The 26,836-nt window shown below is 43.0% G+C and overlaps 1 protein-coding gene across 1 annotated transcript in view; it reads left to right on the plus strand.

Annotated features, from left to right (window-relative positions):
* LOC142765971 (uncharacterized) overlaps positions 1 to 18,958 on the plus strand; it is a 214,937-nt gene extending 195,979 nt beyond the window's left edge. Inside the window, exons 14-15 of the mRNA XM_075867779.1 lie at positions 4,850 to 5,027; positions 18,800 to 18,958. Of these exons, the coding sequence (XP_075723894.1) occupies positions 4,850 to 5,027; positions 18,800 to 18,828 (207 nt within the window). The 3' untranslated portion in view covers positions 18,829 to 18,958. The remainder of the gene's footprint in view (positions 1 to 4,849; positions 5,028 to 18,799) is intronic.
* The last annotated feature ends 7,878 nt before the right edge of the window (positions 18,959 to 26,836 follow it).

Consider the following 26,836-nt stretch of genomic DNA (forward strand, 5'->3'; position numbering starts at 1 on the left):
ATCGTAAGCGAAAAACTGCATAGAACCCGCAAGAAAATCATGATGCATTGTCATTTAGCGCAAGAAAAACTTTAATTATGTTTTTACCAGTGAAGCAGAGAAGTGGCCCACGCAATCGAATTACAATATTCAGTCCAAATATTTAAGATTGGTTTTCAATTATTTAGAGTCAGTTTTATATACAGGCGTCGATGCAGTTCATCTATTTGAGACCAGCTGTTTACAGCTCAATGTTGTTCTTGTTTTGTTTAGCGACCATGAAGGAGTGTAGTTTTTTGCTGCCTTTTTAAAGGAACGCAGTGGGCTTCTTAAAGAATGTGACATGTAATTGTGGCACTCACCGCTACAGGCACATTTTATACCGATAACTGTGGTTACTTTTCACACGGCATTACTATTTTGAAAACGGCTTACAAGCAAATTCACCCAAACCTAGTTCTTTGAATGTTTATTGACGCAATATAAGTGTGATAGGGCCTGTTTATTCATAAGATAGACGAGACGCGTTCAAAGAATACAAGCGCTGAAGTATTGTGGTGCTGAGTCTTTATGCTTCGTTTGCGTTGTGCAACCTATTATTTTTCAAGTTCATATGCCTATTTACAAGGTCCACTTTTCAGTCCTGGATGCCTATCATGTATATTCAGAGCATTAAAAGTATCTTTATGCATTGGCGATTAGAAAAAAAATTATCTAGACAAACTGCACAATGCATGTTACGTGTTCTAACAGTGAAATGAATAATCAATTTCAACACACGCAAGGGTCCACGATGTATTATACGTAGTACCACGCAAACAAACGTAATCCTAAGAGCATCCCGTCTTGCCTGTACGCGGTGTCTCGTGTACAGGGCTGTGTATTAGTCCTTGTGTTTATTGTGGTATCTTTGAAAGACCTGACACTGGTGATTTCAGTGAAAGTGTTGAGGAAATGACAACATAAGGAGTGCCAACAGTGATACTGTGTGGTATTTTATCTTATGAAATAGCAAAACGAAAGACTATAGTTAAGTGGAAAAGCTTCGCCGACCATACACTGCAATAAGACACTCCGCGTTTAGAACCTTCGTAAGACATTAAAATTGTTGCATCAAAACTTCAATGCTTTGCGCGTATACTGGCATTGAACGTGAACACTAGCATTGATTCCAAGAGCATGATTCAATGCCTCAAATTGACTAAAGGCTTGGCCCTTGTTGCCCAGTGGAGAAGAGATATCAGACATAAGTAGTAAATTAGCCTTGGGGTCTTCAATACTATGCCCATGAGTCTGAGAAGCCACACCGCGGACCCGGTTATGATAGCTCGTAAGCTTTATTTACATGGAGTTTCCATAAACATAAATATTGTACCAAAAAAGATGCCTCGTGCAGGGTTATACGAGCGCAGCTTATACTAACTAGGAAGCTTCAGCGGTCGTGCCTGAAATGAAGTACAGAAGTGGATGCTGTTTGTTTTGCCGGTAATTGCAGCAGGAAAGAAAGGTGAATGTAATGTAACCGAAACATTGTACTCACCAGACAATAACGCGTAACAAAAGTGGTATGAGTCACCTTGTTAGAAGGCGTCTCATGTGGAGTATATTATTCTGGCAAAAGCAAGGCCGGAGCATTCACTGAGCACTAGAGCCGACTATTCGGCATTGGGTGTTACTGTGTTACGAACGGCTATATCGGTGTAGGCTGGTGTATTTGATGTTGTTCCGGAAAACATTGTGTTTATATCTGGGAGGTGGTAAGTTAACTATCAAAGTTTGTTTAACTACTGCTAGATCACCTGCACTATATAAGCATATTATTGGTCTTCGCTCCAGCTGGGCTTACTTGGCAAGCTAGATAATCTTGGCCGTGGTTTTGTCATCTAGACTGCCTGAGCAGACTGGATGACACCCAACCTAGGTACGGTTCGTTCGGCAGACTAATGAACATTGAGTGCTTTATCCCACTTCCGTTTTATCCATGCTGTACACACTGAGCACAGAGCAGGGATTTAGACTGCCCTCTTTGAAAGCTCGTGTAATGGCTCCGCCGTCAGGCTGCTCTTCACAGTGGCATTGCTACTCTGTCATGAAGATCTAAAAGGAGACAGCGTTGAAGCCTTTAGTCAAATGAAACCTGCGTGCTTCGGAAGTAGGGGCTCGAGCATGGCTTTTCATAGGTCACGTTTAAACGTGTGATTGGGGTGTCACTTTTTTAATTAGGACATTGTTCAAGCATTTAGGCCGAAGAGTAATACTTTTGGAGTGTTACAAACACCAGTTAGGTCAGTGATGCTGCATGCAGTACTCCAAAGCGCCAAGCCACTCTTTTCAGATGCATTTCGCAGTTCTACTAAGTCAGAAATATGCGAAAATAAAGGAGTAGTTGTTCTGTTGTGAACCTTTTCGATTTCTCAGTAGTGTTTTGTTCATCGTTCGTATTCGTTTTCGTTGTCTGGGACTATGGTATTCGTGTTGTCGAGGTGCGTAAAATGTATTGAAGTGGCCACGATGGCACGCGCGTCTGTCTCAGTAATTTTTTACGTTTCCCGCTTTTGCTGTCTTCCTCCATTTCAATGCACAGTTATCAATCATTCACAAGTGAGATATTAACATCATTTATGTTTTTACTGAAAACCAGAATGTACCGTGCGACGTGTACAATCATGCACCATCAAACGCGATGAGGAATAGTAGTGAATGTGTCTTCTTGCCTTTCTTGCTGTGTTTTTTCATGCTGTGCTCTGGATGTCAGTCTAGTAATGATCTCGAGTAAATAAATGAAGTATCGCCAAGATTGATTTGAAAGTTTCCACCTCTAGTAACGCGTCAATGTTTGGGGTAGGTATATAATATCACAGGCTTGTGGCACTGACACTTTTGGACATGTACTCATTTTTATTATCTCCATGTAACCAAATATCCTTTACGTCCTCTAGGAGCTTTTACAATGTCAACTTTGTTGACAACGTCACACAAGCTATGTTCAAGGTAAACACTTATGCACGTTGGCCAACTGTTCCAGCTCCATCAAATCGATACACTTATGACCTTTCTGTAGCAAGACTTTGGAGTAGCATGCCGTGCTCTGGAGCCGCCAGTCTTCTTCACGGGAGTGCATGCCACCATCTTGCAACATCAATGTTATAAATATGGTGACAAATAATTTACTTCTCCTCGACTAGCTTCTACAATAGCTATGGTGACTAGCTTCTACACTAGCACTTGCGTTCAGGTACATGGTGGGAGATGGCAAACTTAGGTAGCGATGCGATAGAAGGTGACAGTGTTAATGAATCTGATCGCACCCATGAGTTGATGCTGGAGATCGAAGTGTTAAAGCTCAAGTTTGAGCTTGAGAAAATGGATTTGTCGCGTGCCTTATCAGGGGAGCAGAGAAAAAACAGAACCAGCAGAAGGTATCGGAGGATACTCGAAAGAGCTGATTTGACCGATATGTGGGCTTTAACGTCCCAAAACCACAATATGATAATGAGAGACGCCGTAGTGGAGGGCTCCAGAAATTTCGACTACCTGAGGTTCTTTAACCTGCACCCAAATCTGAGCACATGGACCTACGACAGTTCCGACTCTATCGGAAACGCAGCCGCCGCAGCCAGGATTTGATGCCGCGACCTGCGGGTCAGCAGCCGAGTACTTTAGCCACTATACTATCGCGGTGGGGTGATACGCGAAAGAGCTGAAAGCAGTCCTTGAGCCTATGCCAACTAATGAACCTATGATTCCCGCTTAGTTAAAAAAACACGTGGACGCTGTTTTTGCGGCATTGGGCTGGGACTTGGGCAGACGCATGACACTACAATAAGGCGTGTCTTCCCCAGACTACGGTTCTTCTTTCGCACTTCACCCGAGCACTCGTGTATTAGAGAGGCAGCCATTCCAAACCTCAAACACCTTCCCTTCTTAGCTAGTGCAGAAACTAGTCGAGGAGAGAGAAATTGACCAAAATATTCATAAAGTTTGACTAACAATACTGTATCTACTTACATGCTCTCGCTACGGGTGTTACGTACCGATCCTCAGCAAGAATCGTAAGCGGAAACGCAAGCGATGTACGGAGCTTGTTCTTACGTTGTTGTATTTAGCGTCAATTACGTAAATATTTCCGAAATTGTGAACTTCACAAGTACTAATGCAATGGTTAAGCGCTACCAACGAGAAAAGAAGCTTTGGTTTTCACTTTTCATGGACGGATTGCCCGGCCTCCCCACCACGTTTTCATGCCCATTTTGAAAGCAATGTCATCTCTTTTCGGTTCAGTTGGTTCACCGGACTAGAGGGAGATTCAAAGACCTTTATAAGAGCGCATGCCGCGTCTCTTCTATGGGCCAATCAGGCGAGCCATGGCTGAGCGCGCGAACTGTGCTAGGCTGCAAAAATTCTAGTGAGGACATGTCACACATCCAGAACGGTGATTGCCGCATTGTAAAATAAAGGTTTAGTGCTGAAGAGTTTTAACTGAACGTACGTGGTCTCCAGCTACGCAAACGAAGGACACAGCAGATTCACGTGCCAAGAGCTAATTTCTCGGGCGTGTGCTCACGTTGATTACCTGGCATGCTTTATCATCGGTTTCAATATGTCTCCTGGCTTTTCCTTGTGACAGAGGGCACTGCCTTCTCCGTGACAAGACAGCATTCTTTGGTCAGTTTGCTTTTACAGCAAATCAACCAAAAGTCAAGCCGGAAAACTGTACAATACAACTTGTACTTATGCCGCGGTCACTACATGCGGTAAACTTATGAGTTAGACTAATAGAGGACATTATAACTGAGGCCACCAGCACGCTTTTATATCACTTGTGTCGTTGCGATATTACGATGTTAATTTTCTGCCTCCGTAACTATAGGTGAGACGCATGAACGAGTATTGCAACGAGAAGACAATCTGCGAAGACAATACATGCTGCCTGACGCACGGACACACGCCTAGACGATGCAAACCACTTGGCAAGCGTGGTGAAAATTGTTCGCCGAGGACTCTGTCACACGTGTATTTCACTCACTGCCCGTGCGGTGTAAACCAAGGTAAGATGCATCTTATACTAGTGTCCAACTTAAGAGCAACCATGACCTTATCCTAATGCCTTGCTTTTTAAAGTTTTACATTTAAAATGAAATCAGGCGTAGTGTTCATCTTATCTTGCCTACCAACTTCACAACAATTTTCGCAAAAATGAGACTTGCTACGCTACTCATTAAAAAAAGAAGCACAAATTAATTACAGAGGTTTTCGTAGTGTTTTGTAACATCATAAACAGAAGTTGTGCCTTTCAAAAAGAACCTATATTAGGTCACTTAAAAGTTCAACGGAAAGGGCAGCTTAACTTTTATAAAGTACGTGAGCAATTATAAAAATACGCCGCCTCCCCGAAGGGGACTATGGGATGATGCTGAGCATCGTGGTTGTGCAGCTCGAGCAGCCGTTTTTATTTTTCAAACAAGTAGGTTTCAAACAAGCGCCGGCGTTGCGAGGAAGGAGTGGGGGAACGTAGGAGAGGACGGAGAAGGGAGGGGACTCTCATGCGGAATAAAGGAGCGAGCGCAAACAAATGGTAGCAGAGACGTGGAGAGAGTAATGTACCGCTGTTGGCGACAGGGAAGAAGAGTCACACATGCGTAGTGTGAATGCGGACTTTGAACGCGTGCCATACCCGCGAGCAACACATATTCGCTATATAATAAGCACATTCACGCATTGGTTATTCATACACTTTCAGTCAGGAGCCAGATAACGAACGGCATGTAGGCGGCGCACTCCTACGTACTGACTAAAATCTTGTCTATAGGAATCCCAGCAATTAAAAATACCCGTGACAGCCACGTGGCACGGAAGTACTTTCGATAGCCGGTAAGAGCGGGCGTGAGAAGGAGAAAAAAAGAGAGAGAGCCGCCGCCTCTGACGTGCCAGCCTTGCACTCGGAGCCGGCATCAGCTTACGCAGACCCGTTCAGCGACGGGCGCGAGTGCGGAAAAATAGAAAAGAAAACGAAGAAAAATGCCACCCCCACTTTGAGCTTTGCCAGCTTTTTCCTATGTCAGAATTTTTCTCAGATTGCTATTGCAACAGATGCATCGCAAACTGCGAAAAAAAGCTGGCATAGGAACATTCTGCCCTCAACTTGACTGGTCTATTTCTTTATGACTGACAAACTTTATCCCAATTATTATAGCTGAAATTTATAGCTATAATAATAACTCTCCAGAAGTTATCTAGTTTAAACGCAGTAGTAGCAATCACTACTGACTAATTATCTGTGCGCTCCTCTCTCTTCATACGGTGAAACGCATCGTCTAAAGCTCTTCAGAATACTAGTTTCGCTGATTCTTTAGCAAAGGCGGTGCTTGTAATGCCAATCATTCCAATTATCCAACTGACAACATACTCTACAATTGCATGAATGCACGCCATAACTTTAAGGAAATGCTTATCATACTATGTCTTGACAGCTTCTCCAGAATATAAGCAGATATTATTTATTTGGAAACGCGAGTTATCTCGGCCGAGATTATAGAAAGTGGTCATAACCAAACTTCGCTGCCGGGTTACCTTTCTCAAGTTTTACCTGCATAGAGCTGGTCAAACGTTATCTCCTCTGTGTCTCTTCTGTAAGGAGGAGGAAACAGTGAGGCATTACTACCAATCCTGTCACTGGTATACTTAATTGAGAAGAAGATTCAAAGCACCACCTATTCAAAAGATGGATCTAAAAATATTCAAATCAATTTTCCTATCATTCGGCGCCTCTACTCTGGGCTACAGTCACAGGGATGTTTACTACGCCATTGAGGAACTTATCAGTCAGACTAAAAGAATATTGAGCTAAATTTTACACCTTTTTACACATTTAAATGTTTATGTTGAGTAATTATTTGTTGTGTTACCTATCTCTAGCATATACGAGTAGTAATGCGAAGAAACACACACACACACACACACACACAAAAATTCGCCATAACATGGCCAATCCCCTGCATTGGGTACGAGCCATGATAAGAGGAAAAGAAGAAAAAGACGACCCCCCTCCCCGCGTCTCGCCAGCTCGGCGCCGGGATCACCTTACGCACCGGTGTTCACCATCGCCTGCCGTGGCATTTGCGAGTCGCTGTTTGATCCTGCTGTCTTGTAATGGTCGTTTTTCTACAAATTGATCTGTGACGGAAGCATTTTCCCGTGCCTTACGGCCCACTATACCTTAGACTTCATACATCTTCCTCCATTTGGGAAAACACTGGGATTTACAGTCCCAGTGTTACTCGTTTGATTTCCGTAAAAGAATACAAACAACTTTCCGTTTATCAGTTTTGGAGAAATGACATTGTGTTATGCGCTAAATTAAATAGCGCTAGTGCATGCGTGACAGGTTACTGAAACACTGGCCTATGCATGTTGATACTCGAGTTCTACAAAACAGGTCGAGCTCATGATTTTAGGAAAGCAAGGCAAAAAAGAAACAAACGGGATACAGCGAAACAGAGAAAGATCAAAATTAAAAATCCGTTGGTTGATGTTTGATTAGCGGTTGCGTAATTTGAGGATGAACTTGAACATCAAGTTCAAAAGTCAGAAGTCCGGTGCAGAAGTCAGCAGGAGAGCATATGCCACCGAATTGTGCTCACTCTTTTGAATATTAAGTACCGTTCTCATATTCCGGCATTGATTTGTAGCAGTGAATCATGGTCAAGAAAGCCAGTGTACTGGTCTGCTTATAGTGTACCAGCTAAAAAATCCCCATTTTCTAAACAGCAACGGCATGCAGTAACAATGAAAATTTTGAGGCTCGTTCGGCCCCATTTCTCGACTTCAACTGCGCGCAGACAATCCCGAAAAAGATGTGCCGAAGCTATATTTATTTAGATGAAGACGAACCTCTCCGTTACTAATTTGTGTGTATACGTCATACTTGACCTTGGCGTGCATTAAAACATTCCCTTGTACAGCGGCGTGATGCTGAATAACGGCAAGATTAGCCACTCTCCATAAATGGCATCAGATAAAGACTGAAAATGAGTAAGAAGCACTCTATATTGCGAAATAATGCGCAAAAAAAGTTGCGGAATTAAGTGCGGAAATAAGTGAAAATATGCGGAAATAAGTGAAATTGCAGAAATAAGTGATCGTCCGAATTTAAAGAGGCGCTGCTGCCCCAGCCTGCAGCACGCGGCAGTTTACGTGTACAAAATGCAAATGTTAGAGTGGGCACGCTAAAATACCCATGCAACGTTTACGTGTGCAAGCGCGTTGTCTTCAAACAGCTGAGAATAGGCTGCTGTCAATGACACGCGTGTAGCTCGCGACACAAGTAAGCAAAATTGCTCACAGCACACGCACGTGCGAGAAACATACGTAGGTTTCGACATCCAAACACCGCCTCGTAACGCTGGTATCAGCGAATTTCGCTGAGCGAAACATCCCCGCTTCACGGGAAAGCACTCAAAACGACGTACGATCACACGTTACAAGTTTCTGCGGAACGGCGCGCCACAAACTGAAATTGAAGCCGAAAGCCTAAAGCACTGGCTGTCTTCAGTTCATGAAGAATTACAAACTATTCGCTGATCAAATGCATGCGCTAAGAAATGCATATGGCACAAAAAGGGAGTTCAAGATTCCGGCGATGGTTTGCAAAAAGCCACTTGGTAGATATATAACCCCGCGAAAAAACTTGGCTTCGTGCGGTGGCGCTGTGGTGCAATGGGTGAGACATCTGCTTTACATGCACGCGGTCTCGAGTTTGATTCCATTGCTGAGTGTGCTTCGCGTAATTGGATAGACACACAGAACGCTGACGAGCGCTGAAATTGCGCTGAAGCCTATCCAAGTATATACCAATTCGCCAAAGTCGAAGTGCCTTACTGCATGTTATTCGTGCAGGTATAGATATTGTGGTACTAATGGTTTTCTAATTACTCACAGTCATATTATGCAATACATTATCGGCGAGAAACCGCTCTCGATTGCGTAAAAATAATGAGGTTTTTTTTTTTTTGCCACAGCGTCAGGGCTAGCCCACCCACGGAAATGTTGCGCCTAACCGCAGGCTGTATCTTACAAGGAAAAATTTGACTTAAAATCCCGGCTAACCCTTGCCCGGCTATTCTGAAAGCCCCTTCGAATCAGGCCGATGTAAAGTGGCCAGAACAAAGCCGCGAAGAAACTGCCATATTTTGACACTATCTCTTGCTTGGAGGTGGGTAGTCTAGCCAGGATTCGACTAAGAGAGTAGTTAATTATTTTATGGCAATTCTTACAATTGAATAACTGCGGTCGTTGAGCCAGCAACACGCAATCTTTGAGTGTAATATTTTATGACCTAGATTCATTCAAGATACATCATTTTAAAATAGTGAGACAAAATTAGTGGTATTTCAGGTGACTGTTGTACTTCAATGCTCACAGCAGCACACATGTAAATAGAAAGTGCAATGGATTTTCGATGCAATTCCTTAACAAAACACTCGTGGAAGATAGCTGGTTCTTGATCGACAAGCATGTTAGCTTTATTTAGCTTGCAGGAGAAGCAAACGATTGCTTGTCGCCTAAGTGACGCAGGAAAAATATGGGTCTGTAGGTGGTAATAAAAATTTTCACGAAACCATATGAGCAATCTACACTGTCTTCAGATATTGAAGATTTTCCTAGAGGTCATTCAATTATGCACGCGCATGATCACGATTTGTTCACTAAAATTGTGATTTGTGTTTTTTTCTAAGACACCTATCAGCAAAATCACTTTAACACTTTAGATAGATGGTCACTGCTCCCTGGGGTCTTCAATAAAGTAGCGTTCACCCGAGGCAAATGCTTATTCTGTTTTCAGTCCCTCTTAAACTGACACGCAAAAAGCCAAAGGATGAGCTAGCGGTGAGAGGGAAACTATACAAGTTCAGAGTTTCGCAACAGATTCACGGCCCTAAACAAGGTAACCGAAGCTGGGATTCACACAATGAACGACCATCAATGTGAGTGCATAAGAAAGGGGTGGTACGTTCACTCGACAGGAAACTGGAAAATTATCCTAGAAGACAAAAGATACTATTAAAGACGACAAATCATGAAAGCTTCAAATGCAACCGACAAAATAGAGCTAATGGAGCTTTCAAAGTTAATAAGTAGGCGTAAAGGTGCCGACATCAAAATATATAACATCGATAGAATTTCGCAGCCTGTAAACTACGACAGAAGCCTAAAGGCTGCGAAGGCTAACCGGTGCATACGCAAAAATCTGATGTATGCATAGGAGCCAAAGAAAGCAATAACATAAGACTCATAACCGAGCAATATAGAATTGTTGAGGTTGCGAAGGAGTTCCACAGAGAGCTGTACACATGCCGAAATAACCAGAATAATATGGTAAAAAGCAGTAATAGCCCAGAGATATCCAACAACTTACCAGTAAGGACAGGAGAAGAAAGGAAAACCCTGGCAAGAATAGAACAAGGGAAAGCCACTAGTGAGGATAAGGTAACAACGAACCTGCGCAGAGATGGCGGAGAAATCGTGCTCGAAAAACAGGCCACCTTTTTTGCGAAGTGTCTTTTGACGGAAAAGGTACCAGGATCTCGAAAAAGCGGCATCATCTTGTTACGTAGAAAGGAGACCTCAAAAACATCGAAAATTACCGGCCGATCAGCGTATACTGTTCGTTTTCTACAAAAAATTTACAAAAATATTAGCTAACAGAATTAGGACGACATTACAGTTCAATAAACCAAAGCACCAAGCAGGATTTCGTACAGGCTACACCACAATAGATCATAATAATACTAGCAATTAGTTGATAGAAAATTGCGTGGACTACAATCAATCCTTATACATAGCCTTCACAGAATACGAGAAGGTGTTTGGCTCAATCGAGACATCTTCTGTGATGCAGGCACTAGGGAATCGTAGAATGGACAAACCCTACATAAACATACTTGAAGAAATCTACAGCGAGTCAACCACTACCGTATTTCTCCCCAAATGAAGTGACAAAATTCTAATGAAGAAGGGTGTATGGCATGAAGACATAATCTCTTTATCGCTATTCACCGCGTGTTTGCAGGAGGTTTTCAGGGCCCAATACTCAGAATAGTTAGAGATGAGAGTCATTGGAGAGTATTTTAGTTACCTGCAATTCGCTTATGCCATTGCATTCATTATTAACTCAGGAGACAATACACCTCAAGATTACTGAACTGTACACGGAAAGCAGAAGAGTAAGTCTGAAAGTTATTATGCACAAACGTAATATGCAGCAGACTCGGCAGAAAACAGCACTTTGTGTTAGGTGGAGAGACGCCTGAATTTATAAAGACGTGTGTCTACGTAGGACAGGTAGTATCCGTGTAGCCCAACGTGAGAGTAAAATAATAGATGAATAATGATGCGGTGAATCGCATTTGATCAACATTCTAAAATCATGTGTGGTGATCCGTCACTAACCCTGAAGACGAAGGTATATAACAGCTGCGCCATCCCAGTACTTATCCAGGGAGCAGGAAGCTGGAGGGTTACTAAGAAGGTTCCCTCTAAAGTAAGGGCGACGCAGCTAGCGAAGGAAAGGAAAATCATAGCTTTACCCTTAGGAGAGAATAACATAGTAGAATTGGTCAGGGAATGAACTTGGGTATATCTTGGTTGGAATGAAGAAAAAGGGACAGTCATGGGCTCAGCACGTAGCACATGGGCAGGGTACCCGCTGATCAATGAGAGTAACTGACTGGATTCCCAGCCAAGACAAACGCACGAAAAGGAGGCACCAAGTTAGTTATGTCGATGAGATAAAAAAAATTGGCCGCGTATCTGCATGTAATCTACAAATTTTGTCGAAAGGCGATCGTCTTGCGTGTAAAGAGTGTGAAGAAAACATTTACTTGATGTGCTGCGCAAGAAAAATGGTGAATGGTAATCCGGAGGTACTGCGTCAGAGTGCCTCGAGTCTGCAGCGGAGGTGAACGAGCGGATCAAGTCACGTCACGCGTGAGACATTAGCGCCATCTGGCAGTTTATTGTGGAATACAAAGCGCGTAGCCATGCGCACTCGTCTCAGAGGTGAAAGGGTGTAGAACGCGAGGTGACGGGTAGGTGCCACCACAATCTCGTCTTAGCAAAGCTTTGGAAACACTTCCCGATCCGTGCAAGCGTTGCATGGTAAGCGCAGCGTGATAAGCGCTACGGTCCTTAAAATTACCTATGTATGCGTTTTCTGGAAAGAGATGCATATGAAGAATATATGTGTGTTGTTATGGTGCCCCAGACATGCGCAATAATTGCTTTTTAATTGACAACTGCGCAAGCATGAACGCTCAACCTTGAGCAACTTTGGTAGTTGCTGCAAATGATGTCGGCCGTTTCAAGTACCCAATGCCGGTAAGAGTGGACAAACAGACAAATGCAGTGGCATACAGATACACCAAAACTTTTGCGTCGAAGTTCCCCAAGAAAGATATCGTCTTGAAAAAACACCCGCCTTCCCATCCCCTTTCCGCGTTCACACCAGCTCGGTGCCGGGATCCCCAGACGCACACGCGTTACCATCGTCGGCCGTGGCATTTGTGCGTCTCTGTTTAGTCCCGCTATCTTGTAATGGTGGTCATTTTTCTATGAGATGGTTAGGAACGGAAACATTTCCCAGTGCCTTACGGCACACTTTATTGAAGATATCATACATCTCCCTACATTTGGGCCAACACTGGGATGTGCAGTCGCAGTGTTACTCGCTTTATTTCAACAGAAGAGTACAAACAACTTTCCGTTCATTGGTTGTCAAGGTATGGCATAGTGTCATGCAGTATATAAGAGAGCACTAGTGCATGTGCGACAACTTATTGAAACACTGGCCTATGTAGATTGATGCTCGTGGTTTACAAAACAAGTTGAACTGATGATTTTAGGAAAGTATGACGAAAAAGATACAAATGAAAGGCAGCAAGACAGAGAAAGATCAAAATCTAAAATTCATTGGTTGATTTTCGATTAGTGGTTACGTAATTTGATACTACTTAACATCAGGTACAGAAGTCAAGAGTCAGGTGAAGAAGTCAGCAGGAGAGCGTATGCCACCGACATTCGCTAAATCTTTTGAATATTAACTACTGTGCTGAAAGTCCAGCGTGGATTTGTAGCAGGGAATCACGACCAAGACAGCCACTGTACTGCTGTGAAGATAATGTACAAGCTATCAAAATCTCCATTTTCTAAACAGCAACTGCACGCATTAACAATAAAAATTTTGATCTTTGTTCTGCACCATTTCTTGACCCCAACTGCACGCAGACGTTTGGAAAAGAGATGTGTCAAAGCATTATTTATTTAGAGGGAGACCTACCTGTCCGTCGCTAGTTTGAGTACGTCATATTTTACTTGGCAGGCATTTCGGAATTCTCTTGAACAGCGGTGTGATGCTGAATAAAGGTAAGAGTAGTCACTCACGATAGATAAGATAAGTTAAAGACTGAAATTGGCTAAAGATTACTGTAGATTGTAAAATAAAGCGCATAATTTTTAATTGCGGAAATAAGTAATTGTCGAACTCCTAAAAAAAACCTGCTGCTCCAGCGTGCAGCTCGCGGATGTTCGAAGCAGGTCTCGCGTACAAAATGCAAATGTTTGAGTGGGCACGCTAAAATACTCATGCAACGCTGACTTGCGAAAGCGCATTGTCTTCCAACAGCTGAGCATGGACTGTGGTCACTCACACAGGTGTAGCTCGCGACACAAATAAGCGAAATTGCTCACAGCACATGCACGTTCGAGAAACGTACTTAGGCTTTGACAGCCGAACACAGCCTCGTCGAGCTGGTATCAGCGAATTTCGGTGAGCAAAACACCCACGGTTTACGGGGAAGCACGAAAACGACGCACGAACACACGTTAAACGTTCTTGCGGATATGTGCACCACAAACTGAATTCAGAGCCGAAAAGCTCCGCGTGATTGTCTTCAGTGTATGAAGCCCTAAAGACTATTCGCTAATCAAATACATGCGCAAACAACTTTATATGGCACAAAAAATTCCAGATTTTTTCCGACGGTTTTCAAAACGCCACTAGGCAGATATATAATCCCGCAAAAAACTCGGCTTCCTATGAGGGCGCTAAGGTGCAATGGGTAAGACATCTGCTTCACGTGCATGTGGTCCCGAGTTCAATTCCAGTGCTAAACATGCTTTGCATGACATGCTAATCGCGCAGATGTAGAAGATTGTGTCACTAATGTTCTTCTAATTACCTATATTTATAATATCAGATGCATTATTGGCGAGAAACCACTTTCGAGTGCGTGAAAATAATGAGTATTATTTGTCAAGGCCACGCCGCCTACGGAAATCTCGTGCCTGACCGCTGGCCGCATCTTGCCAGAAAAAATTTGATCTAAAATCCCGGCTAATCATTGTCCCGGCTTTTCTGAAGGCCACTTTGAATCAGCCGCTTTCTCTAGGACATCACTATGGAGCCGTGTAGAAGACCCCACAATTGGCTTGATTTCCTGCCAGCAGGCTTGGGGTCTAGCCAGGATTTGACAAGTGTAGTGAAATATCTTATAACAATTCTTACATTTCAATTACTGGGGCAGTTGAGCTACTAACACGCATTCATTGAGTATAATTTTTATGAGATAAGATCACTCAAGATACATCAATTTAAAATAGTGAAAGATAAAAAGGGTATTTCCGGTGACTGTTGTACGCAAATTCTCACAGCAGCACACATGTAAAACTAAAGGGCAACAAGTGTTCGATGCAATTCCTTAACAGAACACTCGTGGGAAGTAGCTGGTTCTTAATCGAGAAGCACGTTAGCTTGATTTAGCTTGCAGCAGAGGCAAACCATTGCATGTCGTCTACGTGATGCTGGAAAAATATGGGTCTGTTTTTTGTAATGAAAGTTTGATGAAATCAAACGAACAATTTGCGCTGTCTCAAGATGTTGAAGAGTTTCCTAGGGGTCACTCAATTGTGTACTCGCAGGATCGCATGGTACGATATGTTGACTAAAATATGATTTGTTCTTGCTAAGACACCAATCAGTAAAACTAGTTTAACACATGTATATAGACGATCACTGCACTCGAGAGTCTTTCAATAAAACAGCGTTCACCTTAGGCAACCTAGGCAACCACATATGCTGTTTTCAGTCCCTCCTAAACTGATACGCGAAAAGCCAAATGATGAGCTAGTGGTGAGAGGGATACTATAAAAATTCAGAGTTCCGTAAAAGATACGCAGCTCTAAACGAGGTAACTGAGTTCGGGGTTCACACAATGAACGATCATTAAAGTGTGTGCATTGAAAATGGGCGGTACGGTTGCGAGACAGGAAAGCGTAAAATTATACTAAAAGACAAACACTACCAATAAAACACGACAGACCATAAACTCTTGAAATGCAACCGATAAAATAGAGCTAGTAGAGATTTCAAAGTTAATAACTAGGCATAAAGGAGCTGACATCATAGTATATATTATAGATAGAATTCAGCAGGCTGTAAAAAGCGGTGAAGCCTAAAATTTGCGAAGACAAACTTGTGCTTACAGAAAAATCTGATGTATGCAGTAAGGGACAAGAAAGACCATGCCATAAGGCTCATAACGAATATTGATAGGATTGTTGAGGTGGCGGAGGAGTTCTACAGAGAGCTGTACACAAGCCGAAACAACCAGGATGATATCGTAACAACCAGTAATAGCCCAGATAATCCAACATCTTACCTTAAGAACAGGGGAAGTAAAGAAAGCCCTACAAAGAATACGAAGGAAAGCCGCTGGTGAGGGTGAGTTTACGATGAACCTGCTGAAAGACGGCGGCGAAATTGTGCTCGGAAAACTGGCCACCTTATATACGAAGTGTCTCTTGACGGGAAAGGTATCAGGATCTTGGAAGAATGCCAACGTCATAGGAGATGTCAAAAACTTAAAAAATTACAGACCGATCAGCTTACTGTCCGTTCTCTACAAACAATTTACAAAAATAATATCTAACAGAATTAAGACATTACAGTTCAGCAAAGCAAATCACCAAGCAGGATTTCGTACAAGTTACACCACAACAGACCATAATAATACTATCAATGACGCGATAGTAAAAGGCGCGGACTACAAAAAACCCCTATAGGTAGCCTTCATAAAATAAGGAAAGGCGTTTGACTCAGTAGAGACATCATCTGTGATGCAGGCACTATGGAATCGTAGAATCGACAAACCCTACATAGACATACTTTAAGAAATATACAGCGAATCAACTGCTACCGTAGTTATCTTCAATGAAAACGACAGAATCTCAATAAAGAAGGGTGTTAGGCAGGAAGACATGACCTCTCTATGGCTATTTACCGCGTGTTTCCAGGAAGTTTTCAGGGACCAATAATGGGAATAGTTAGAGTCGAGAGATATTGAACAGTATTTTAGTTACCTGCAATTGAACAATTACATTGCCTTCATATATCTCAGGGGACAAATTACACCTCGTGATTACTGAAATGTACACGGAAAGTAGAAGAGTAAGCCTGAAAGTTATTATGCACAAAAGTATTGTGCAGCAGACTCGGCAGAAAACAGCACACTGTGGTAGGCGGGGGCACGTCTGAAGTTATAGAGAAGGGTATCTACTTAGGACAGGTAGTAACCGTGAAGCCAAACCATGAGAGCAAAATACCTTCATGAATAAGAATGGGGTGAATCGCATTCGGCAAACATTCTCAAATGATGCGTGAAAAGCTGCCACTAACCCTGAAGCGGTAGGTATATAACAGCTGCACCTTTCCAGTACTTACCTACGGAGCATAAACCTAGAGGCTTACAAAAGAAGGTCCAACCTAAATTAAGGACAATGCAGCTAGCGATGGAAAGAAAAATGATAGGTGTAACCTAAGGAGAAATGAACATAGTACAGATGGTCAGAAAATTAGTTGGGGTAATGGATATCATGGTTGAAATAAAGAAAAAAGATTATACATGAGCTGGGCACGTAGCACGTGGGCAGGATAATCACTGGTTATTAAGAGTAACTCACTGGATTCTCAGAGAAGACGAACACACAAAAGGGAGACAAAAAACTTAGGTAAGTCGTTGAAATAATAAAGTTAGCATTTTTAACGTGACAGTACAAAACAGAGAACCAGGTGGATTAGCGCATCATAGGAGACGCCTATGTCCTGAAGTGGGCGTAGTTAGGCTGATGATGATGATAATCTTCATTAACTTTCCGGAAAGCTGCTTCTATGAACTTTTGAAGCTGTTTCTATTCACATCCGAAGAAAATTTGACACTAGTATTTGGTGCGCTGATACATATAAAGGAAGGACGGGCTTTTTTGAACATGGATGTTTAAAAAGTCAGCCGCCCCAACGCTCCCCTCAAAGACGATTATTCAATGCTTCACAACACCAAAAGCAGCCGATTAAAGTTGTCCCGTTAGATAGTATTATCGGTGAACCTCTGTTTTGCAGTATCACCAGCACATTTGAAATGCAGTGATGCGCGACTTCATCCGCTGTATGTCCCTTTCCCAAGTACTTTATACAATTAAAATTGGCAAAAAGCACATCGTTGAAAAGAACAGTAGCATAATGTTTCAAAGAAAAGGAAGGATGATTCTGGTTTATTCATTAGAAGTAAGCTGTAAGCAAGCGTAGTTGATATGGCCTAATATTAAAACAAAAAATTGGCCCTGTATCTGCATGTTACACTGCAAATGTTGACGAAAGACGATAGTCTTGCGTCTGAAGAGAGTGACCAAAACGTTTATTAGATGTTCTGCGCAAAAAAAATTAGTGAATGGTATTCAGTAGGCGCTGTGTTAGAGTGCCTCGAGCATGCAACGGAGGCGAAGAAGCGCATCAAGTCATATCATACGTGAGACGTGAGCGCTGTCTGGCAGTTCTCATGGAAAATGAAGCGTGCGGCGTGCGGACCCGTCTCTGAAGTGATAAGGTGTAGAGCACAAGGCACGGTTAGGTGCCACCACAGTGTAGTTTTAGTAAAGCGGTGAATACACTTGCCTTTTTGTTCAAACGTTGGAGGGTCAGCGCAGCGTTATACACGCTACAGTCCTTAGAATTTCTTATGTATGCAATTTCTAGTAAAAAATACACATACATACTATTGACGTGTTGTTATGGTGCCTCAGATATGCGCAATAATTGCTTTTTAATTGACAATTCCACAAGTATGAACGCTGGACCTTCAGCAGTATTGGTGGGCACTGCAGATGGGGTCGGTCATTTGGAGTATCGTTTGGCCATTTTGATGCCGTTTAGAGTACAGTTAAAGGAAGACAAACAGACAAATGTACAGACAGACAGACAGACAGACAGACAAACAGACAGACAGACAGACAGACAGACAGACAGACAGACAGACAGACAGACAGAGCAAAATTGTTGCGTTGAAGGTTCCCAAGAAAGACTGCCATCTTTAACTTTCGCCTTTATAAGAGAACAGCCCGACAGCACATTTCTCCCACTGTCAGTAAAACATGTCATTTTTCCGGCTGCTGGATGCTACTTAAACGCACTCCTAATAAGTGACGAATCGTAGACCGAGCACTATATGAAGATGAGAAAGAAATTGAGAAAAAGGTACAAACTATTTTACTAGAATATACAAAAGTTATGGCTCATTGCACAGACTGCCAAGGAACGACTACATGGATGACCTCATCGACAATGGCATGTCTTACCTTTCTGTAGAGTTCAAAAGTAGGCCTGGCGAATATTTCTCTTACAGTGCTTAATCTATTGCTAATATATTATGCACCCGATTCGCTAAAGTATTGGTGTGTTTTCAACTTTATTCTACATCATTTGAATTTGTTACAGGTACATGCGATAACGGTGTTTGCACATAATGGAAGATGTTTCACAGCATACAGAGCGGAAAAATATATACTTTATATTTTTCAAAAGAAGATGTCAGAATCGGAGTCACTGCTTCTCCCCACTTCAGATTTTTCTCTAATAAACCTGTTGCTTTCATATGGGTGCGAAAAAAAGAGATTTCTGAGTGTGCTTGGAGCCTGGGTAATGATTGTTTCGTTTACATTGTAATTTTTAAATAACTAAGGATCACACTAAGTAGCACGTTATCCTGAAATATGCATGTTGTCACATTCTGATAATATACATGTCGTTCAAATAGAAAAAGAATAACCAGCGCGTTCTAATCAAACCTCTTTGTTTGGCGGAACCTATGCCCATGAAGCGAAAACGATTGCAAGCAATAATCGCTGTAAACTGACAGCGGCGTACAGAGCCTGAGCCGTTGATAATATGATCTGTAGTGAGGTGCATGGGCGGCTACATCTGGACAATCCAGCATTCGAATTTGTCTTTGGTGCTCCCTAAGCTCTCGAGTAAACTATTCTACTGGTGTCGTGCGTGTATTCTTAGGCGAATAAGTTTTAACATTCTCGTATCTTCTGAAGTATTGCAGTTCGCCCTGCGCCAGGCGTATCCAAAAGTCTGTGCGTGTGATACCTCATAGCATGAGATGGAAGCAATGAATACGCATAGCATATCATTACGCTATATATGCGCAGCATTACTTTGCGCATGCTCACGTCTCGTGTGGGCCCAGAAAGACACCTTCAAGACGGTCGCTCCCCTCCCCCTCTCTGGCCTTGCAAGACCGACGCAGGCAGCGTCTGCTAGTAAGAAAAGACTGCTGCAACACCGTTCACTGGCCACACTGTATATGTAGGCACTGAATCGAGCGTTCAGAATCCAGTCAAGGGGGTCTTTACTTGGTCTTCGCTTGACGCTGACGGGAAAACTTCTCCTTCATTCAATGAATACAAATAAAAGATGAAAGAACATTAAAGCATTCTTCAAACGAGAGCCATTACGCGAAATTCATGTGATGCCGCCCCCACTCTGTTTTTATTAAATGCGAAGCATTTCTTAGCGAACTTTGGTGACTTTGAGCCTATCTATCTATCTATCTATCTATCTATCTATCTATCTATCTATCTATCTATCTATCTATCTATCTATGTATGTATCTATCTATCTATCTATCTATCTATCTATCTATCTATCTATCTATCTATCTATCTATCTATCTATTTATCTGTCTATCTATCTAACCACCTACGACTTTCAGCTTTCCTGGCTTGTTAAATAATGGTATTGATACCAAAATTGGTATGGCATAAACTTACTGCATAACGCGCATAAGTGACTAGTCATAACATGAAAATAAGATGTATGTCATGAATATCACGATTTACATTTCATGGTATTCCGCCTCTTACGGTAGTTTCGTTCACATGACATGTTGCAAAACTGGTATGGTATGATATGATTGCATGGCGAACACAAGCAACAGACCCTAACATGAAAATCATAACATGCGTGTCATGTAACAACAGGACTGCGTTCCACGCTCCTGATGCGCTTGCGGCCATTTTGCTAGTTTCTCATATACAAAATCTGGTAATAAGGAATGTGAATGTATGACGAAGGTATGTGAATGGTGCAAATAAGATAATCATGAGATGCGTGTAATGTAACTGCATGACTACACGCCACGCACATGATGCGCCCGCAGCCATTCCGCTAGCTTCACTTATACAAAGTTTGATATTACGGGACGTGAATGAATGACGAAGGTATGTGACTGGTGCTAACATGGTAGTCATTAGATGCGTGTAATGTAACAACATGACTACATGCTACGCTCATTATGCGGTCGTGGCCATTCAGCTAGCTTCACAAACACCGATTTTCATATTACGGGACGCGAATGGACGACATAGGTAAATGACACGTCCAAACATTAATCATGAGAAGCGTGTCATGCAATAACATCACTACAGGCCACACTGATGATGCGCTCGCGGTTATTTTGCTAGCTTCACATATGCTAAATTTGGTATTACGTCACGTGAATAAATGACGAAGGAATGTGAGTTTTTAAAACATGATAATCATGAGATGCATGAGATGTAAGACCATAACTATATGTCACACCCAAGGCGCCTATACATTTAGATGTGACCCAATGCGCGTGCGCGCTGGCGTTCGTTTCATCGCGTCATACCGGCGATTCCACACCAAGCACCGATCTGCCAGCTATATACTCGAAGGCGCGTGCCACGCTGTGTTTTGACGCATGCGTGTTTGAGCGTGCCCGGCGTCCCTCCGTTACGAAGAGAGGCCGAAGCAGTGCTGTCTGGAAACGTCGTTAGCGCAAAATGCAACATGTCCCATTCTGCACCGGCTGCCACTGGGCCGCCCTGACGAAAGCTGGTCAAGCCTGTCGCGCCGGGCGTCAGACTTTGGAGTGCTCACGTTTTTCTAGCGTAGCGTCGCAGCGGCCATTGTGCGCGCGCGTCAACGTTCAGTCGGAGTACATTGAGCTATGCATGTGGCGCTCGCCGCCATTTCGCTAGCTTCACATAGCCAAACTTGGTATTACGGGACGTAAATGGATGACGAAGATATGTAACTGGTTCGAACAGGACAATCATCAGATGCGTGCAACGTAACAACATAACTACATGCCATGGTCATGATGCGCTCGTGGCAGTTTCGCTAGCTCCAGATGTACCACACTTGATATCACGTAACGTGAATGGACAACGATGGTAAATGACACGTCCAGACATGATAATCAATATATGCATCACATGTAAAACATGACTACATGCTACGCTCATAGTGTGCTCGCGGCCGTTTCACTAGTGTTTCACTAGTTCCACATATACCGAAATTCGTAATATGTCACGTGAATGGACGATGGATGTAAATGAAAGGTCCAAACTTGATAATCATGATAGGCATGTCATGCAGGACATGACTACATCCTACTTTCACGGTGCACTCGAGGCCGTTTCGCTAGCTCCACATATAACAAGTTTGGTGCTACGTGACGTGAATAGGCAAAGTAGTAAATGACCCATCCAAACATGATAATCATGGAATGCGCGATATGTAAAACTTGAATACATGCTACGCTCACAGCCCGCTTGCGGGTGTTTCGCTAGCTCCACATATACCAAATTTGTTTTCGGATTACGTGAATAGGCGGCGAAAATAAATTACACGTCAAAACATATTATTCATGACATGGGAACCATTTACGACATAATTTACCCCCGTTTTGTAAGTTTGTGCTGATTTTAAAGTGACATATCAACCTACCTCATACGTGCTTCGCATATCAAAGATTTCCACTGTGCGTGAGATCTGCCACTTTTTTTTTCTCGAGTTCCCCTATACCCCCGACGTGCGGGCGGCAATTTTTCACATTCCTCTCTCCACTCGCGTTCTCTTATATCATACCTTTAAATATAAACCTAGACAATTGTTCGTTCACTTATTCCTCATAACTTCTCGAACCGTGCGATTGAAACTGAGGCATTGTGATGCATCACCTAAAGTAGAGTTGTTTTTTTAAGACATTGAGAAAACAAAATTTAAAACGGACATTTGTCTCATTGTACGAGTTTATAAAGAAGGACATTTGCGAGAGCAAGAACGCTCGGAAGCAATTTTTTAGGGTGAAGCAGCAATACCATCAATACGTTATTCAGAACACGGATTTCGAAATACAGGGGTCGAAAGCATAAAATACGGTTGCGATACATTTGCCTTTGACTTAACTGGTTGTAATGAATATAATTTAACGAAAGGATGAAAAATCATTGCGAAATACAGATACAACAATACCAACACAAGAACTTCATTTTATTTTGGAGATGCTCGTATTCTACAAAGACATATGTTCAGCATAATGTTGGAATTGCAGTTATGGCGTAAGAAGACTTGCTGTTCACCTAATCATCTAATAAAAAGTTCTCAGTGTCGTCAAGGAAAGGCAAGGGGCATGATGAAATATAAAATCGCTAATCATTATATTTTACACCAATCAGTTGTAACAAAAGATACGGTATTTGCCAGCAAGAGTAACAAGCCTTTGATATTGATATTTACATACAAGGTGACAACGAAATGAACGATGTTAGAAATAGCATACTTCAAGGAAATCACTAGATCACGGAAGTATTGAAAAGTAGTCACACTAATAATTTTCGGCTCCGCCCATTTTAAGGATGCATAAGAAATTCCAACTTGCCGAAATGTCAATTCTTCTGCAAATCAATGGAATCAGAAGGTAACACCAACTCATTGGCAAAAAGTTTTCAGTCGTTTCCACATAACGTCTGCCTTGACGAGACAGGCGTTGTTAGCCTCTCTTAAACAACAAGAGCTAGCCAAGTATGCTGTCTTCTAAGCAGGATCAGTGCTACCTCAACAAAAAAAACAGAAAAAGAGAAAAGTCTCTCTAGCACTGTAGACGAGCACAAATTCGTGTTCCAGAAATGAACTGCCGCCTTAATAGTCGAATAGGTCTGCGACGCGGCACTATCACTTCTCGAATCATCTTGGTAACGGATCCCTTCAGCCTTCGCGCAGTTCTATTCTGACTGCTCAGAAGCTGGAGTTGGTTCTAATCTGCTGCTTCTTATTCACCTGATCTTGTTAGTGACGCACCAGATAGATGACGGTTCCCCTGCTCAATCGTCTAACCATAATTACGCGAACCCGATGCGCATAATAGGTGAAACTGCAAAATTCAAACACTTGCTTCCTGAAATTTTGTTCTTCTGGTATGCGTGGTTATAAGCTTTCCCAGGTCGCTCCTGCCTCCCCTCTTAGAAGAAGTGGAAACACAAACAACTGGTCAGAGTGCCTGTTCAGAAACTACAGCAAGCATTTTTCAGCTCAGCCAAAACGGTCGTCCTTGAATAAGTTTGTCAACAATACTGACACTAGGAGCCTCAATCTCAGGGAAGATCAACACGTGAAGTGCGCTTCGGTGGTGGGGAAGCATGACAGTCCAAAATACCTTTTCACGATTTTAAATATTTAGGAGTTGAATTGGCTCACTGCACTGGCCTTCACAGGCAGTGACAGTCATTGGCAGAGGTCGACAAGACTACCACAATTTTGCCTATCTGGCATGGTGCGCTTTATTGCAAGGATCAGTTTGTGCCTAAAAGGAAACCATCACCATCCTACATATATGTCATCGACCACCTGCATGCCTGTGGTGGTCTTGGCACAAGAAACCCTGAATCCTGCTTTGTAAGCAAGTCTCAGGTCATCTTTCACAAAAGAAGACTGAAGAAATACCATTGTCCTGCATAGCATTGTGATATATTCAATTTATTGTAAACGTATTTTATTGCAATTTAATTTAATGAATCCTGAGGATAAACTGACAGGACTGCGAAACGAAGGGAAGGGGCAATGTAACTGCTGGCAGCTCTCTTGTAGAGGACATAATGCATGACGCTCGTTCTTTCCTGAGGCCTCTGATTATTTTGGGCATATTTAGAAATACATTTCTCCGATGTATATTCATGCACAAATAAAAATACCTACAAGCACTTCCAAAATACAGTGGTGATACCCTTGTATCGCGGTACTTCCCAGCCCTCTTTACCGTCTGTAAACCTGAAGGCACCAAACCTGCCAGTACGAGAACCTCGTTAATGAATGAGCGAAACAAGTGTAAACTTAAGGGCTCGTATACGAGGGACTAAGGGTTGTATACAAGGGACTATTGGTCAGCTGCCAATTAGTAATAAGTTTACGTGCTACGTGACGCCAAACAGGCTCATAAAGAGTGTGCCACACTCGCCGCCAAGGCTTCTAGTGGCACTGAATGACACTCCCACGTTTAAAATTGACATAGATACCCAATAAACTGGCTGGGGGGATGGCTGTCGTGGTAGTTCAAGTGGTAGAGCATTGAACGCGGTATTCGAAGGTCGCAGGTTCGGATGCTGCCCACGGCAAGTTATCTTTTCACCCACTTTTCTTCCTTCTAATTTAGACTAAAATTGGCCTAATAACTTCCCCTATACCTTCCTTGGCCTTATTGTCTGTTAGATTTCATTAATATTGTGTAAAACACGAAAAACGACCCAATAGGTACACACTTGTTTCTCTTATTCATTAACGAGTGTCTCGTACTGGCAGACTTGGTGCCTTTCGGTTGTATACGAGGGACTATTGGTCAGTTGCCTGTTAGTAATAAGTTCACGTGCTACGTGACGCCAAACATGCTCACAAGGAGTGTGCCACACTCGCCGCCATGGCTACTAGTGGCGCTGAATGACACTCCCAAGTTTAAAACTGACATAGATACCCAATAAAGTGTCTGGGGGATGGCTGTCGTGGTAGCTCAAGTGGTAGAGCATCGAACGCGTTATTCGAAGGTCGCAGGTTTTGGTCCTGCCCACAGCAAGTTACCTTTTCACCCACTTTTTCACCCATTTATATTACAATTGGCCTAATAACTTCCCCTATACCTTATTTAGCATTATTGTCTGTTAGATCTCATATATATATATATATATATATATATATATATATATATATATACATATTTATATATAATGAAGTCTTGGTTTGGATTACCTTTTTAGGCCCGAGGAAACGGCAGCTGACAGCTACGATGAATGAGCCAAGATGATGATGCTACACGACAACGTTGAGGATGCATGAGCCACACCTGATAATGATGATAATGTACCGGTGAAGAGGATGCGTATACTAAATATACTAAATGCCCACACCAATTCCCCCCACGTGAAAGTGGCCAGCCTGCCTGGCCGCGAAGGGTCAAGGGGACAAAGAACGTCGCATGAAGGGCTTCATACGGGAGACATGGGCTACCTGTGTAGTTCAATAACGGCGATCTGCTGGGGCTACAAGTGACGTCACGCGATATTTCACTGGTGAAGTCTCTTCAAGAACTGTGTACGGCCCGATAATCGAGGCTGAGATTTGTCACACAAACCAGGAGTGCGAACAGGCGTCAAAAGGAGCACTTCGTCTCCAGGTTGGAAGGATACAGCACGATGCGATTCATCATAAACTAGCTTTCCGTCTTGCTGTCGGGCTTCAGTGTTTATACGAGCACGTTGGCGGTACTGTGCGAGTCGTGAAAAGTATTCCTCTGAAGAGGATGGAGATGAATTCGCTTGGCAGGTAAAGAAAGAGACGTCCAGGAAATAAGTAGGGGAGCGTCCATAAACTAGGTAAAATGGCGAGTAGCCGGTTGTCCGCTGAATTGCTGTATTGTAGGCGAAAGTGACGAATGGTAGAACGACGTCCCAGTTTTTGTGGTCTGGTTGAGTATAGGCGGCGATCATGTCAGCAAGAGTACGGTGGAATCACTCAGTGAGGCTGTTAGTCTGGGGATGATAACTAGAGGCAGTCTTGTGAGTTGTGCCGGAGGCGTGAAGAAGTTCGTTCACTAGTTGTGAAAGGAAGGCCCTTCCACGGTCACTGAGCAACACACGTGGAGCACCATGGCGCAGTTTAATGGCTCGGAGGATGAAATCGGCAATTTCAGAAGCTGAACGAGTAGTAACGGATGCCGCCTCGGCGTAGCACGTCAAATGTTCAACGGCTGTTACTATCCACCGGTTTCCAGCAGCACTGACTGGGAGGGGGCCATAAAGATCGTCGCCTACAACTTCGAATGGTGTGGCTGGGCACGGAAGAGGCTGTAATGTACCGGCGGGAGCAGATGTTGGTAGTTTTCTACATTGGCAGGTAGTGCAGAACCCGACGTGCGAGCTACACTAGTGGTAATGCCTGGTCGATAAAACCGTCTTCGAAGGCGATCGTAGGTTTTATGGTAACCAAGGTGACCAGCAGTCGGACGGTCATGAAGCGCTCTGAGGACTTCGGACCGAAGCGATCGGGGTAGAACGGGAACCCAGCGCTAACCATCAGGATGGTAAATTTTGCGGTAGAGCACCGAGTTGTCCAGCTTAAATTGCGAAAGTTGGCGACGGAGCCTTGCATTAGGTGGACGGGAGCTGGCAGTGAGGT

Source organism: Rhipicephalus microplus, chromosome 6, assembly GCF_043290135.1.
Source record: "Rhipicephalus microplus isolate Deutch F79 chromosome 6, USDA_Rmic, whole genome shotgun sequence".
Lineage (NCBI taxonomy): Eukaryota > Metazoa > Arthropoda > Arachnida > Ixodida > Ixodidae > Rhipicephalus > Rhipicephalus microplus.